General features: G+C 41.4%; 2 protein-coding genes across 2 annotated transcripts in view; both read right to left on the bottom strand.

The window, feature by feature from the left end:
* Positions 1-4,870: 4,870 nt before the first annotated feature.
* RBMXL2 (RBMX like 2) lies at positions 4,871-6,085 on the bottom strand. The gene has a single exon (XM_036323923.1). The coding sequence runs from the start codon at positions 6,083-6,085 to the stop codon at positions 4,871-4,873; it is 1,215 nt and encodes a 404-aa protein (XP_036179816.1).
* Positions 6,086-10,296: 4,211 nt separating this feature from the next.
* Positions 10,297-12,860, bottom strand: part of NLRP14 (NLR family pyrin domain containing 14) — a 30,380-nt gene continuing 27,816 nt past the window's right edge. The window contains exons 10-11 of the mRNA XM_036323941.1: positions 11,106-11,276; positions 10,297-10,432 (exon numbers count right to left, since the gene is read on the bottom strand). Coding sequence (XP_036179834.1) covers positions 10,297-10,432; positions 11,106-11,276 — 307 coding nt within the window. The remainder of the gene's footprint in view (positions 10,433-11,105; positions 11,277-12,860) is intronic.

Below are 12,860 nucleotides of genomic sequence, written 5' to 3'. Positions count from 1 at the left end.
GCTCAAGTTAGAGAACATAAAGGTTTTGGTTATGAGATGTACATTTCTTAAATTATACCCAGTGGATAAATCCTGCAAAACACCTGACTTGTTCCCCACCCCTCTTGCTCGTTATGAAAGCAATTATAAACAAGAGTTCTCAACTGACTAGATCTTTCATATTTCCCTATAAAGATAGTTTTAATACATTAATATTCAGTAAAGAAATACTGGGGCATATATATATATATGAAACAGCCTTTTATGCCATGATTTTTTGAACTCATCTAAGCTCTTGGCAAGTCTTTATTTCCAAATGTTTACACTTCAGTTAAAAAAATTAAGAATTTCACATCTACACAGTGCAATACGACACTGTTGTAAAAAGGAAAGAACTCCTACCATTTGCAACAGCATGGATGGAGCTGGAGAGCATTATGCTAAGTGAAATAAGCCAGTCAGAGAAAGATAAATATCACATGATCTCACTCATTTGTGGATTATAATGAGCAACATAAACTGATGAACAAAAACAGATCCAGAGACAGAGAAGCATTGATCAGGTGCTCAAACCTCAGAGGGATGGTAGGGGAGGGTGGGGGGAAGGGGGAGAGATCAACCAAAGGACTTGTATGCATGCATATAAGCCTAACCAATGGACACAGACACGAGAGGGGTGAGGGCATGAGTGGGGGGTGGGGTGGGGGCCAATGGGGGAATGAGGACACACATGTAATACCTTAATCAATAAAGAAAAAAAAATTAAGTTTCAATATTTAGGAGATTACTCTCCAGAAATAACTATTGTATTAAATGGAAAAAGTTTTTTGTCACTATTATGCTTCAAAAGAATGTCAAAGAGAAAAAGTACATTTTCCTAAGATTTGTTTTTCAGATTTGCAATTTCTACCCTTGAGGTTATGCTGAGCTAGCTATAAGAACAGTCTGGGATAGAAAGGTTCTCTTTACTGAGTCAAATAGAATACAGCATCACCCATATTGATAAAAGAATAAAGCTGGGAGAATCACTGTCAAGAACAGTTTTGCAACTGAGACAATGTCTGAATAACATTTTTTAAGTAGTCATTATATGTTGGTGATGTGTTAAGCTCTTTTTTCATATTAAAATCTGTGTTATGAAGTATTTTAAAATTATAGAGTAACAGTGAGATACCAATGTATACACCACATAAATTTAAGGTGGTATGATACTGTCATTTTTGCTAAAAATCATCTTTTTTTAAAAAAGTATTTTTATTGTTGAGCATATTATAGATGTCCTCCATTTCCCCCCTTTGTGCCCCTCCACCTGGCTCTTACCCCACTCCAGGCCTCTGCCACACTATTTTCCGTGTCCATGGGTGATACATTTATGCATACAAGTTTATTTGGCTAATCTCTTCCCACTCACCCCCTTCCTTCTGAGATCTGTGAGTCTATTCCATGCTTCCATGGCTCTGGACTTATTTTGTTCATCAGTTTATTTTGTTCATTAGATTCCACATATAAGTGAGATCATGTAATATTTATCTTTCTCTGACTGGTTTATTCTGCTTAGTATAATCCATGCTGTCTCAAAAGATAAGGTATCCTTTTTTACAGCTGCATAGTATTCAATTGTGTAAATGTACTACAGCCTTTTTATCCATTCATCTACCATCAATAAATCAACAAACAAGTGCTGGTGAGGATGTGGAGAAAAGGGAACCCTAGTACACTGCTGGTAGGAATGCAGACTGGTACAGCCATTGTGGAACACAGTATTAAGATTTCTCAAAAAATTAAAATGGAACTGCCATTTGACCCAGTGATCCCACTTCTGGGAATATACCCTAAGATTCCCAAAGCACCAATCAGAAAGAATATATGCACCCCTATGTTCATAGCAGCATTATTTACAAAGGCTAAGATCTGAAAAAAGCACCCCTTTTTAAGAAATAAAACATTATAGGATTCAGTTGAAACCGACTATTCATCCCATCTTCCTTTCCTTCTCAACATAATATCCTGACTTTTTAATTAATTATACCTATATTTATGCAACTTGCCTTTTTCCCCCCAAACAAATTATTTTTTATACTTACCTGTGTTGATGCATGTGGGTGAAGTTGATTCACATTTGCTTCTACATTGACCTTCATTATAATAAACCTCAGTTGATCCTCTCCAGGTAAGCTGTTTCTACTTTTTAAACATTCAAAGAACGCTGTAAGACCCACTCTTGTGTATAACTCCTTGTGTACACGTGAAAATCTCTCTAGATCCTCTCCTTGAAGTGAAATTTCTGGATCATAGGGTATGCACCCTCCAACATTACTAGGCATTGCCAAAACATTTTTTCTTGCTTTGTTTCTTAAATCATTTCTAAGCATTCTTTTAGAAGTTATTTCAATTCAAATAAATTCTTTAAATCTATGGTTTTATATTTCTCTTTTACAGGTTTTTATCATAAAAAATACCTTAATAATGTGGAAAATCACGCCAACATTTTTCTTCTAAGTTTGTGCTTTTTGTGTCTTAAAAAGGAATTCTCTACCCCAGCGTCACACATTTCTTCTTCATTTTCTTCTAAGTATTTAAAAAATTTCCTCTTCACATTTACATCTTCAAACCATCTAGGATATATTTTTGTGTATGCTGTTAAGTTAGGAAATCTCATTTTATCTTTTTGCAAAGAAATAAGCATAAAAAATCCATCCTTTTTTTTAACGCTATCTCTGTCATATATCATGTTTTTATATACAAGTGGGCCTGTTTCTAGGCTATTTTGGTTCACTGGTCTACCTTTGTTGATAACACATGCTTAAATTACCAAAACTGTAATAAGTCATAGGGTATGCACACTCCAACATTACTAAGCATTGCTAAAATTATCTTTCCATTGTTTTTTTTTTTTTTTTTTTTTTTTATTAAATTGACTTCTAAGCATTCTTTTGGAAGAATGAATAAGCAGAGTGAGTCCTTTCTAATTGTTTTTCAGTATTGCTTTGGCTCTTCTTGCTCTTTCACCATAAAAGTTTTAGGATTACCTAAATTTCCCATAAGTGTCATTTTTAAAAAACCTGTTTCTTAATAATTTGTTGATAGTGAAATTAAGCTATTTTTTTTTTTCAGTTTTGTGCTTGGTTGGCCAAATCTTTTATTTAGTATTCCATCGTTGATCAATATTAATAAATGTTATCAGGGAAGAGGGGAGGGGAGCTGTGTGGAAAAAAAAATCATGTTGTAATTTCATTTGAAGTTGTATTGATTTTCCAATTTGGTGAGGCTGAGATAAAAAGTGTTACTGACCATTTCATGATATGACTCCATTTATTTATTCTTCTATGTCCTTTAATAAAGATTAATAATTTTTCCATAAATGTCTTACCCATTTTTACTAGATTAATTCCTGGATTTTTAAATTTTATTCTTTTTTAGCTATTTCTTATATTTGGTCTTCTGGGCCACTAACGCAGCTTTTCCCGAAATTCATCTACTTTATTATTTTGTCAAAAAATCCTGTTTTTAAGAGTTGTGTATGTCAATGTGTTGCATTCAGATCTCTTAAGTACTTTGTTGTTCAGGTGTTGCTCTGATTCCTCCAGAGATTATTACGTTGAATATGATCCTAATATTTTAACCTAATCCTTTCTCGCTAGAGTCCCTTGACTGTACAATTACTTTCTCTCAGATAAATAGGGAAATTCCACAGGTGTTGAGTGGAAAAGGTGTTTTTTGCCCTGAGCTTGAGGTAAAAAAGGAGACTGAGATGTCCCTCCTGAGTCACCTTGGAGGAAGCCTCTCTGAACTTTGTCTGCGTGGCCCCCCATGCCCCCACCTTGAGATATGGTGCACTCACCCCATCCCCTTGCCTTTACCGACAGGAAGACCCAAGTCTCTTACACCAGGTTGAGATCCTCAGATGTTGAATTGCCAAGCTCACTCAGGGATTCTGAGTTTCTGATGCTGCTCACATGTAATTCCTCCACCCTTAGGGGCATAAACCTAGCTCTTTCCACGGGAGCCAAAGGCAAGTAGCTTGGATATAGGAATGGAAGCCATTAAGATCCCCAAATCCACCACTGGTATATTTTCTACCTGTTTCTTAATAATTTGGTGGTGGTGAAAATGTTATTAACTGAAGTTTTCTGGTTTTAGTTTTGCAGCTTTATGGTTGGTTGGCCAAATCTTTAATTTAGCATTCCATCCTTGCCCAACACATATGAATGGTATTTTGGGGGCAAGGGGACAAGAGATTCCGTAGATGCCCAAAGAAAAGGCAAAGAGCAAAATATGGCCAGCATTATCCACTTGCTTTTTCTGATTCATGAACAGAACTTGCTTTACATTAGCATCTGATTTAAGTGGTTTTTGTTGTTGCTGTTCGTTTGCTTTTCAATACTGGGAACACTGAGATTCATTTTCAAAGACCCCCTGAAATCTTAAGCGTGGCATACACCCATCCCGCCCCCTCTCCCCCCAAAAATCTAGTTGATTTGAATGGACAGAACGATCCATTTTTTCCATTTTAAGTGGGCAGATGTTTGTAAAATAAAATAAAAAAATGGTATGCCTCATTTACCAGGAAAAAAAATGAGAAGCAAGCCTTTGGCTGAATTTCTACTTGGAAATACATAAGAAGACCAGTACGCAGATTCAAGTCATGCTTTAAAACTGAGCTTGTTGCAAGAAACGTTAACAATTCCAAAACGAAATTAAACGAGTTTTAACTTTTTCCTCTCAAAAGAACCAAAATTATGGGCGAGGAAGTGAACAGGGGAATTCTCAAGAGGTGAACACAACTCTTCCCGGTACGAGTCCTCGGTAGTGACCAGAGAACAACAGCATCTTCTCTTCGCTGGCCCCTTGGAAGGCGGGCTTCGGGTTCTGGTCCCGAGTCTGTTCCAACTCAGTATCGGCTCCGGCCTCCCCCTCTCTCCGAGCGGCCTCCTGGGCGGCCTCCCCCGCGGGGAGCGCGGCGGCCCGACCGGCTGTAAGAATCGCGCGGCGGAGGGCACCCCCTTTCCAGGGACGCGGGAAGCCCGCGGTCGGCGCGGTCGACCCGGTCACGGCCCCGGGAGTATCGGTCGCTTCGGCCGCCGCCGCCGCCGCCGCCGTAACTGTCGCGGCCGCTGTAGGCGTCGGGCGAGCAGCCTCGGTACTCGTCGTAGCGGCCTCGGCCGCCGTATGAGGGCGGGGGCCCCCGCGCGGGGTTGCCGCTGCGCGGGTCCCCGTAGCTCTCGAAGGGATCTCGGTAGGAGCCTCCGCTCGGGTGGTCGGCGTAATCACGGCTGCGGCCGCCGTAGCCGTCGCGGTCGCCGTAGCCTCTGGACGGGAAGTCGTCCCGGGCACTGGAGTGGCCGTAGTCGCGGTAGGTGTACTCGCGGGGCGACGGGGCGAAATCCCGGGAGTCGCGGGCGCTCGCGTAGTCTCGGCTCGAGTAGCTGTCGCGGGGCGAGTAGCCCTCCTCCCAGGGGCCCAGGTAGGGGTCCCGGCGCGGGGGCGGCTCTCGGCGCGGCGGCCCCGCGTAGCCATCTCGCCCACGCGCGGCCGGGGCCCGCCCGCGCATCCCACCGCCGCCGCCGCCACCGCCTCCGCCACTGCGGGGCAGGCCCGACGGCGCGGCCCGCTTTGGGGGCGGCCCGGCCCTGCGCGGCGGCGGCGGCGGGCCGCGCTTCATGGGCATCGGGGCCCTGGAGGAGCGGAGGTCGAAATCCCCCGAGTAGCCGCCGTCGTCGGCGGACCCGCCCCGGGACGGGGAGCGCCGCGGCCCGACACCGCCCCCGCGGGCCCCGCGCAGGCCCCTCGGGCGCCCGCGGCTGCGGGACGGCGGCAGCGGGCCCCGACGGCCGCTCTCGAACGCCGGCTTGGTGGCCTGGGCCACTTTGATGGCCTTACCATCCAGGGACTTGCCGTTCATGTCGCGGACGGCGGCCTTGGCGTCGGCGGGGCTTTCGAAGGTGACGAACGCGAAGCCCCGGGACTTGCTGGTTTCGCGGTCCTTCATCAGGAGCACCTCAATGACGCGGCCATACTTGCCGAACTCGGCCTCGAGGGTTTTCTCGTCGATGTCGGGGCTGAGCCCGCCGATGAAGAGCTTCCCGGGGCGGTCCGCTTCCACCATGGCTGCGGGGCGAGGGGCCGGGGGCGGCGGGCGGCGAAGGGGCGGCAGCCCTCGGGGCCTCAGAGCCGGCTGGCCGAGGGCGGCTCCTACCGGTCGGGCGGCGCGTCTCGGGAAGCCCCGAACGCAGCCGGCGACCCCGCTGCGCAGGCCGAACGTGCGTCTGGATTGTGCCGCTGGCGCAGGTTCCGCAGCCCGTCAGGCGCCGGCCGCGCTGATTGGCTGGCTGGTTATCCGGGGCCCAGCCCAGGTCCCGCCTTCGGGGAAGCTTGGCAGTTTGGCCATTTTCTTTCCGCCATCACTCCGCTCCCCTGTATTAACCTGGTCCCGGTTTAAGGTTTTAAGGCCTTCCCGTGAACTTCCGCTGTGAAATTAAAACTATTCGATTAAAAATAATGTCTTTCCCCATTATTCTTAATGAGAACTGGTAATGCATTACAAAGTTACCGAAACCATTTTTTTGAACAGAAAAAAGTTCCTTGAACAACGAAATAATAGCACTTTAAAAGTTTAAGGATGTAGTTTATACGCAGAAGGTATGTGATTTTTTGCGAAAGGGGACGAGATGACTTGGTCGGTTGTTGGGACAGGAAGGAGAGGGCATCGCTCTTTGGGCGCAGTTTTCTTCGTTTTCCCACCTCCAAAGGGCTCCGATATGTAGCCTTGAAACTGCCCTTTCACATGCAGGTTATTGGACAGAAAGTCACATCAGGACAAAATGAAGGCGAAACAGGAGGACGCTTGGCCACGCGTCCAAGTAGCAGTTGAGCAATCATAACAACGAAAGGTTTCACCTCTCCGTCTTCAGTGAGGAACTCCTCAGCGAGAAAAAAATTTATTTTGGGTTTACTCAAATAAATTACACAATTAAAATTTATTCCTTACAATGTTTTCCAAAGTGAATAATAACTTGGTGAATGTATCTTTAAGGCTTTAACATTTAAAAAAACTATATTCAGTTTTTCTTGGGGCTTTTTTTTTAAAACGTAGTGTTTTTCCAAGGTTGCTTTGGTGAAAAGTTAATAGACGTGAGAAGTCTTTATGTGTATGTGTGTACGTGTTACGTTAGTTTATTGCAGTAGCTCTCCAATGATGAGATAGTGAAAGTAGGCATTTTGGTTTTTTTACTTCAATGGGGAGGATTTTAAGGTTTCAATGTTTATCACGCATGAACGGCAATTAAAGCTAAGTGCATCACATCAGTTCATGTGATGAATTGCAGTAACAGATTTTTATTATGAAATCATTGTATTTCTAGGCTATTTGAGATGTTATTGATTTTTAAATATAGTAATTATTTTTGTTTGCTCATACTTAGAAATTTTACATTTCTGAGCATAAAGCATCTTGACCTATGTAGGATTTTCTCCCTCATATTGAGCTGGGGAGATTTTTGCCTAAATTTCTTTTAGTTTTAAGTCTTCCAATTTCTAAAATTTTCTCCTTGGATTTGATTTTTGTAGGATATACTTTTCTAAGAGTTATCTATTTTTAATTTGAAATTTCATTTTAATAGCTGTTTTGCTTTTCTCTCTTTTTTATGATCATCTTGTCAGAAGTTTATTTTTTCAAAGAACCAGCTTTATTATTTGCTGCTCCTCTGTTTTGACTTTATTTGCTGCTATTGCCTTCCTTCTTCCTACATCCTTTGGATGAACAATTTGTATATTTTGTTCTAAATTTTTAGGTAAGACACAGTGCAGAGTTTTTTAAAGGTTTTTTTTTCTAATTTTTGTATCTAAGTTTAAAATTTATTCTATATGGACTAGTTAACAGCATGGTCTGAGGTGGCAAACATAGTAGGTTTTTATTTTCTTCAGTTTTAACTAACTTTATTTAGTAAATAGACAAGGCTTTATTTTGAATTGGTTCCATTTTAAATCACAGTTTAGCTATACACAAATCCAGAAACTAATATGTAGCTTAGAAGAGAAGCAACTTAGTGTGTTCTATTCTAATTTTTTAAAATTAATATCTCAGTTTAAATTCCTAGTTGTAACAAGACTTTTCTTCAGTCCACCTAGTTCCAGGTGTACAGCATAGGGGTTAGACTTTTATATAATTTGTGAAGTGATGCTCCTGATAAGTCTAGTGCCCACCTGGCACCATACATCGTTATAAAAATATTACAAGCCAGGTTCCCTATGCTGTACTTTACATCCCCCTATTTTGTAACTGCCAATTTGTACTTCTAAATCCCTTCACCTTTTTCACCACCTGCAACCCTCCCTCCCTCTACCACCCATTAGTCTGTTCCCTGTATTGATAAGTCTATATCTGCTTTGTCTATATTATTCTTTAGAGTCCACATATAAGCGAATTCATAAGGCATTTGTCTTTCCCTAATTTATTTCACTTAGTATAATACCCTGTAGGCCCATCTACACTGTTGCAAATAGTAAGATTTCATTCTTTTTTATGGTCAAGTAATATTCCATCGTGTACATGTACCACAGCTTTTTTATTTAATCATCTACTGATGGGCACGTGGGTTGCTTCCATATCTTGGCTATTATAAATAACACCGCAATGAACATAGGGGTGCATACATCTTTTTAAATTAGTGTTTTGGATTTCTTTGGATAAATACTCAGAAGTGAAATTGTGGGTCATAAGGCAGTACCATCCTCCCCAAGACACTAAACATGTGACTAAGGCAGTGATGGCGAACCTATGACACACGTGTCAGAGATGACACACGAACTCTTTTTTTTTGGTTGATTTTTCTTTGTTAAATGGCATTTAAATATATAAAATAAATATCAAAAATATAAATCTTTGTTTTACTATGGTTGCAAATATCAAAAATTTCTGTATGTGACACAGCGCCAGAGTTAAGTTTGGGTTTTTCAAAATGCTGACACGCCGAGCTCAAAAGGTTCGCCGTCACTGGACTAAGGTCATCTTGGGGCTTCCAGGGCAACCTGGCTGTCAGGTGACTACCACCAAGGGATGTTCATGCAGAGCATGAGAAATGCTTAGCTGAGCCCTTTCTGAATTCTAATCCACTAACTCATGACATAATGAAGTGGTTGCCATTGGAAGCCATTAAGTTTTCTGGTTGTTTGTTACACATAGCAATAAATTACCCAAGCATTCTTTTACAGAAAATTTCACTGTGCTTCCTTTCTAGCAAGTGGAGGAACCTGTTTTTCACTCTAGCCCCAATATATCTTTGTCTCCTTTTATCTTCACAACAGGCTACAGACAATGTTCACTGCAGAAGTGGACTCACATTTCTATTGACTCTAGACAGGGGTGGGCAAACTTTTTGACTCGAGGGCCACAATGGGTTCTTAAACTGGACCGGAGGGCAGGAACAAAAGTGTTTGTGTGAACTAATATAAATTCAAAGTAAACATCATTACATAAAAGGGTACGATCTTTTTTTTTTTAGTTTTATTCATTTCAAACGGAGCCGTAGTTTGCCCACGGCTGCTAGTAGCTTCTCAAATATTAACGTCCCAAAGATTTTCCTGGGAAATATTTCAAAGGCCAGTTCCTAGGGCCCTCACCCAGATACTCTGGTTCAGTAAACATAGTATGGGACTCAGGAATCTAAATTTTAAGAAACACCCAAGTGATTCTGACACGAGTGGTCCCAAGAACATACGCAGGAAAACATTCAATAAATCACACCAGAAACGGCGAGGCTTTGAACTGAGCCACTGCAGTGGGCACGGAGAGAAAGGAAGCCATGGTGCTCTTCCCTGGCGCCACCCTCCAAGCTCATTTCTAGCTTCTCACATCTGGATTCTTAAGCTCTGCATCCAATGTAAAACAGCACGGTGCCTGGCCAGCGTTGCTCAGTGGTTGAGCATCAACCTATGAACCCGGAGTTCGCGGTTTGATTCCCAGTCAGGGCACATGCCTGGGTTGCAGGCTTCATCTCCAGGAGGCAGCCGATCAATGATTCTTTCTCATCATTGATGTTTCTCTCTCTATCTCCCTCTCTAAAAATCAATAAAAAGATATTTCTTTTAAAAAAACCATCATGGTACACTTTGCACAGAGCATTTATGTTTTTCTTTTTATTTGAGCCTCTCAAACTCCTATGTGAAGTAGAACAACATTTGACAGAGAAGTGATTAACTACATGTAACCAACATCGAATGCACTATGTCTGGGCATAGAGTACCTAAAGCTCAGAGCCCAAGGCCTTGTCACTCTGAGGTCTTTCTTTTACTTTTTCAAAGAATGTCAAGTTCTTCACATCAGAAACACTTCCACCAGGAACCATCTTCTTCGTTCTGATCACTGCAGTCCTGCTTAATGACTAGGTGTGGATTGCTAACTCCCACAGCTTCCAGCAGCTCCTGGGCTTCCTCATCAAATGCCTCTGTGCACAACCTGAGAAAACAAGGGAACATCTCTTCTTGCACTCAATTTTCCCACAGCCCTTTACTTCCTCATGAAATTGTATTTCAATGGGGTGGGGGACTATTAAAGTAGAGAGAGAATATTAACATGGCTGGGGAATAGAAAAAGAAACTGAGGGACATGCTGAAGGAGATATTGCAGCTGAAGGAAAATGGAATATAGGAGAGAATAGATGAAACTTTAAAAGAATCCTTCAAGAGCCCTTGTTTTTTGTTGAGCAAAATAGTAATACTAATGATGATGAAAACAGCTAACATGTACGTTGTTTATTACATGTTAGGCACTGTTTTAAAGACCACCTATATTGACTCAGATGAATAAGCCTATACGTAGATATTATCATTTCATATTATCATGTTACAGATAAGGTAACTGAAACACAGAGAGACTGGGGACTAGAACAAGTTCAAATATCTATTAAGTGGCAATAAATTCAGGTAGTTTGGCTCTAGAGTTCGTGGCTCTAACCACTACGCAGCATTGTCTCTCAAAATTCAGTGTTCTATGGGAGGAAAAACAAATAAGGGCCTAGAAAATGCCCAGGGATCCACAATCAGGTTGATCTCAGGGCCTGCAATAATGAGTGGCTCCCCTGTCCCTCATTCCAGAAAACTTTCTTCCTAAGAAGCCAATGAAGACTTACCCTAGAACTTGTAGTTTACATTCAGGAGACCTCAAGACTTCACATAACTTCTTAATTCCTTCACAACCGAAGGTATTCTGTACCAGGTTCATTTTTATCAGTCTTTGGTTGCTGCTAAGAGTAGAGGAGAGATCCTGACAACAGAGAGAAGTCAAACCACAGTATTCCAGCCTGCAGGGAAGAGAGACTACAGATAAAATGAACTTTATCCCATGAAAGTCAGCAAGCACGAGAGATCTGGGAGTGTAGGATAACTCTCAAAGCATAAAAAAATGAGTACGATTAGGGGAAATTCAAAGACTATAAGTACTTGTAATATTCATTATTCTAAAGATTTGTAGGCTGAATATATCCCTTTCAATATGAATTGGAAATTCATAATTATAATCCAGGGCATAAATAAAATATAGAAACACACTAAGGAAAACTATAATGCAGTTGAATCCTTAAATGGCATTAAAAATATAACAACGTAAGTAGATTTCAGAAATAAGGTATTGTTAAAAAAGCAAGGTATCTCTAGCACTGTGCCATTTATGCAAATACAAATGCATGCACCGAAAAACAGTATCTTTTACAAGGATACACACAATTCTATGGCAAATTTTAAACACATTAGGTCAGGTGCCGATAGGTGGAAAGGACAGTGGTTAGTGGAGATAAATTAACCAACTATCCAATCAACGACCAATGGGTCCTTGCACAAACCACTGATAATACAATAGCATGAACTAGGGAAATACGTTAAACTCAATCTTCAATACCTGATGATTCCTCCCAAACCAACAATTATATTTAATGTTCACCTTAATATTTACCTACTCATTCAACAATTGAGTGCCTATATAGACACCGAGTATACAAAATGTTTTTCTTAAGTTGCTGCCCACATGGAACACACATTAACGTAGTGGAGCAATAGTCACACCACTAAACATGACAAAGTACACAAATATCACACAAAATAAACCTTATGGTAAAAGACATAAAAGATTATCAGGAGTTCATCAGGCAACAATCATTGTAAATCTGTAGTCACTAATAACAATAAAAAAAAGCTGTGGTACATTTACCCAATGGAATACTATGCAACCATAAAAAAGGAGATCGTGTCTTTGCGACAGCATGAATGTACGTGGAGATTATTATGCTAAGCAAAATAAGCCAGCCATGGAAAGACAAATACCATATGATCTCACTTATATGTGGAATCTAATGAACAAAATAAACTAATGAACAAAACAGAAACAGAGACTTGGATACATGAAACACAGATTGACAGCTGTCAGAGGGGAAGGGGGTTGGAGGACTGGATGAAAGAAGATGAAGGGATTGGCCAAAAGATATAAATGCATACCACACAGACAACAATATGGTGATGGCTAGAGGGAAAGTGGGCAAGGCGCAGGTGGGCAAAGGTTGGGGGGAATGGGGACAGAAAGAGACTTTGCTTGGGGCAATGGGTGCACGGTGCAGGTGCAGATAACATTTTGTTGAGTTGTACACTGGAAACCTGTATGGATTTGTGAACCAAAGTCACTCCAATAAATCCAATAAAAAATGCAGAAAACAAAAACTAACAACTATAAAATGAAAAACATGTCTATAATTATAAAGGAGATTTGTAACGTTTTCATAGTAATTGAATTATCTTGAAAAAAATCACTAAAAACTTAGATTTGAACAACAGGATTAACGATCTTAACTGATATGAAATATTGCAACTAACCAACAGCTCTTCATATTCTTTTCAAG

Source organism: Myotis myotis, unplaced genomic scaffold (assembly GCF_014108235.1).
Source record: "Myotis myotis isolate mMyoMyo1 unplaced genomic scaffold, mMyoMyo1.p scaffold_m19_p_10, whole genome shotgun sequence".
Taxonomy (NCBI): Eukaryota; Metazoa; Chordata; class Mammalia; order Chiroptera; family Vespertilionidae; genus Myotis; species Myotis myotis.
The sequence above is the reverse complement of the archived record's forward strand: the minus strand, read 5'-3'. Positions and strand labels throughout refer to the sequence as shown.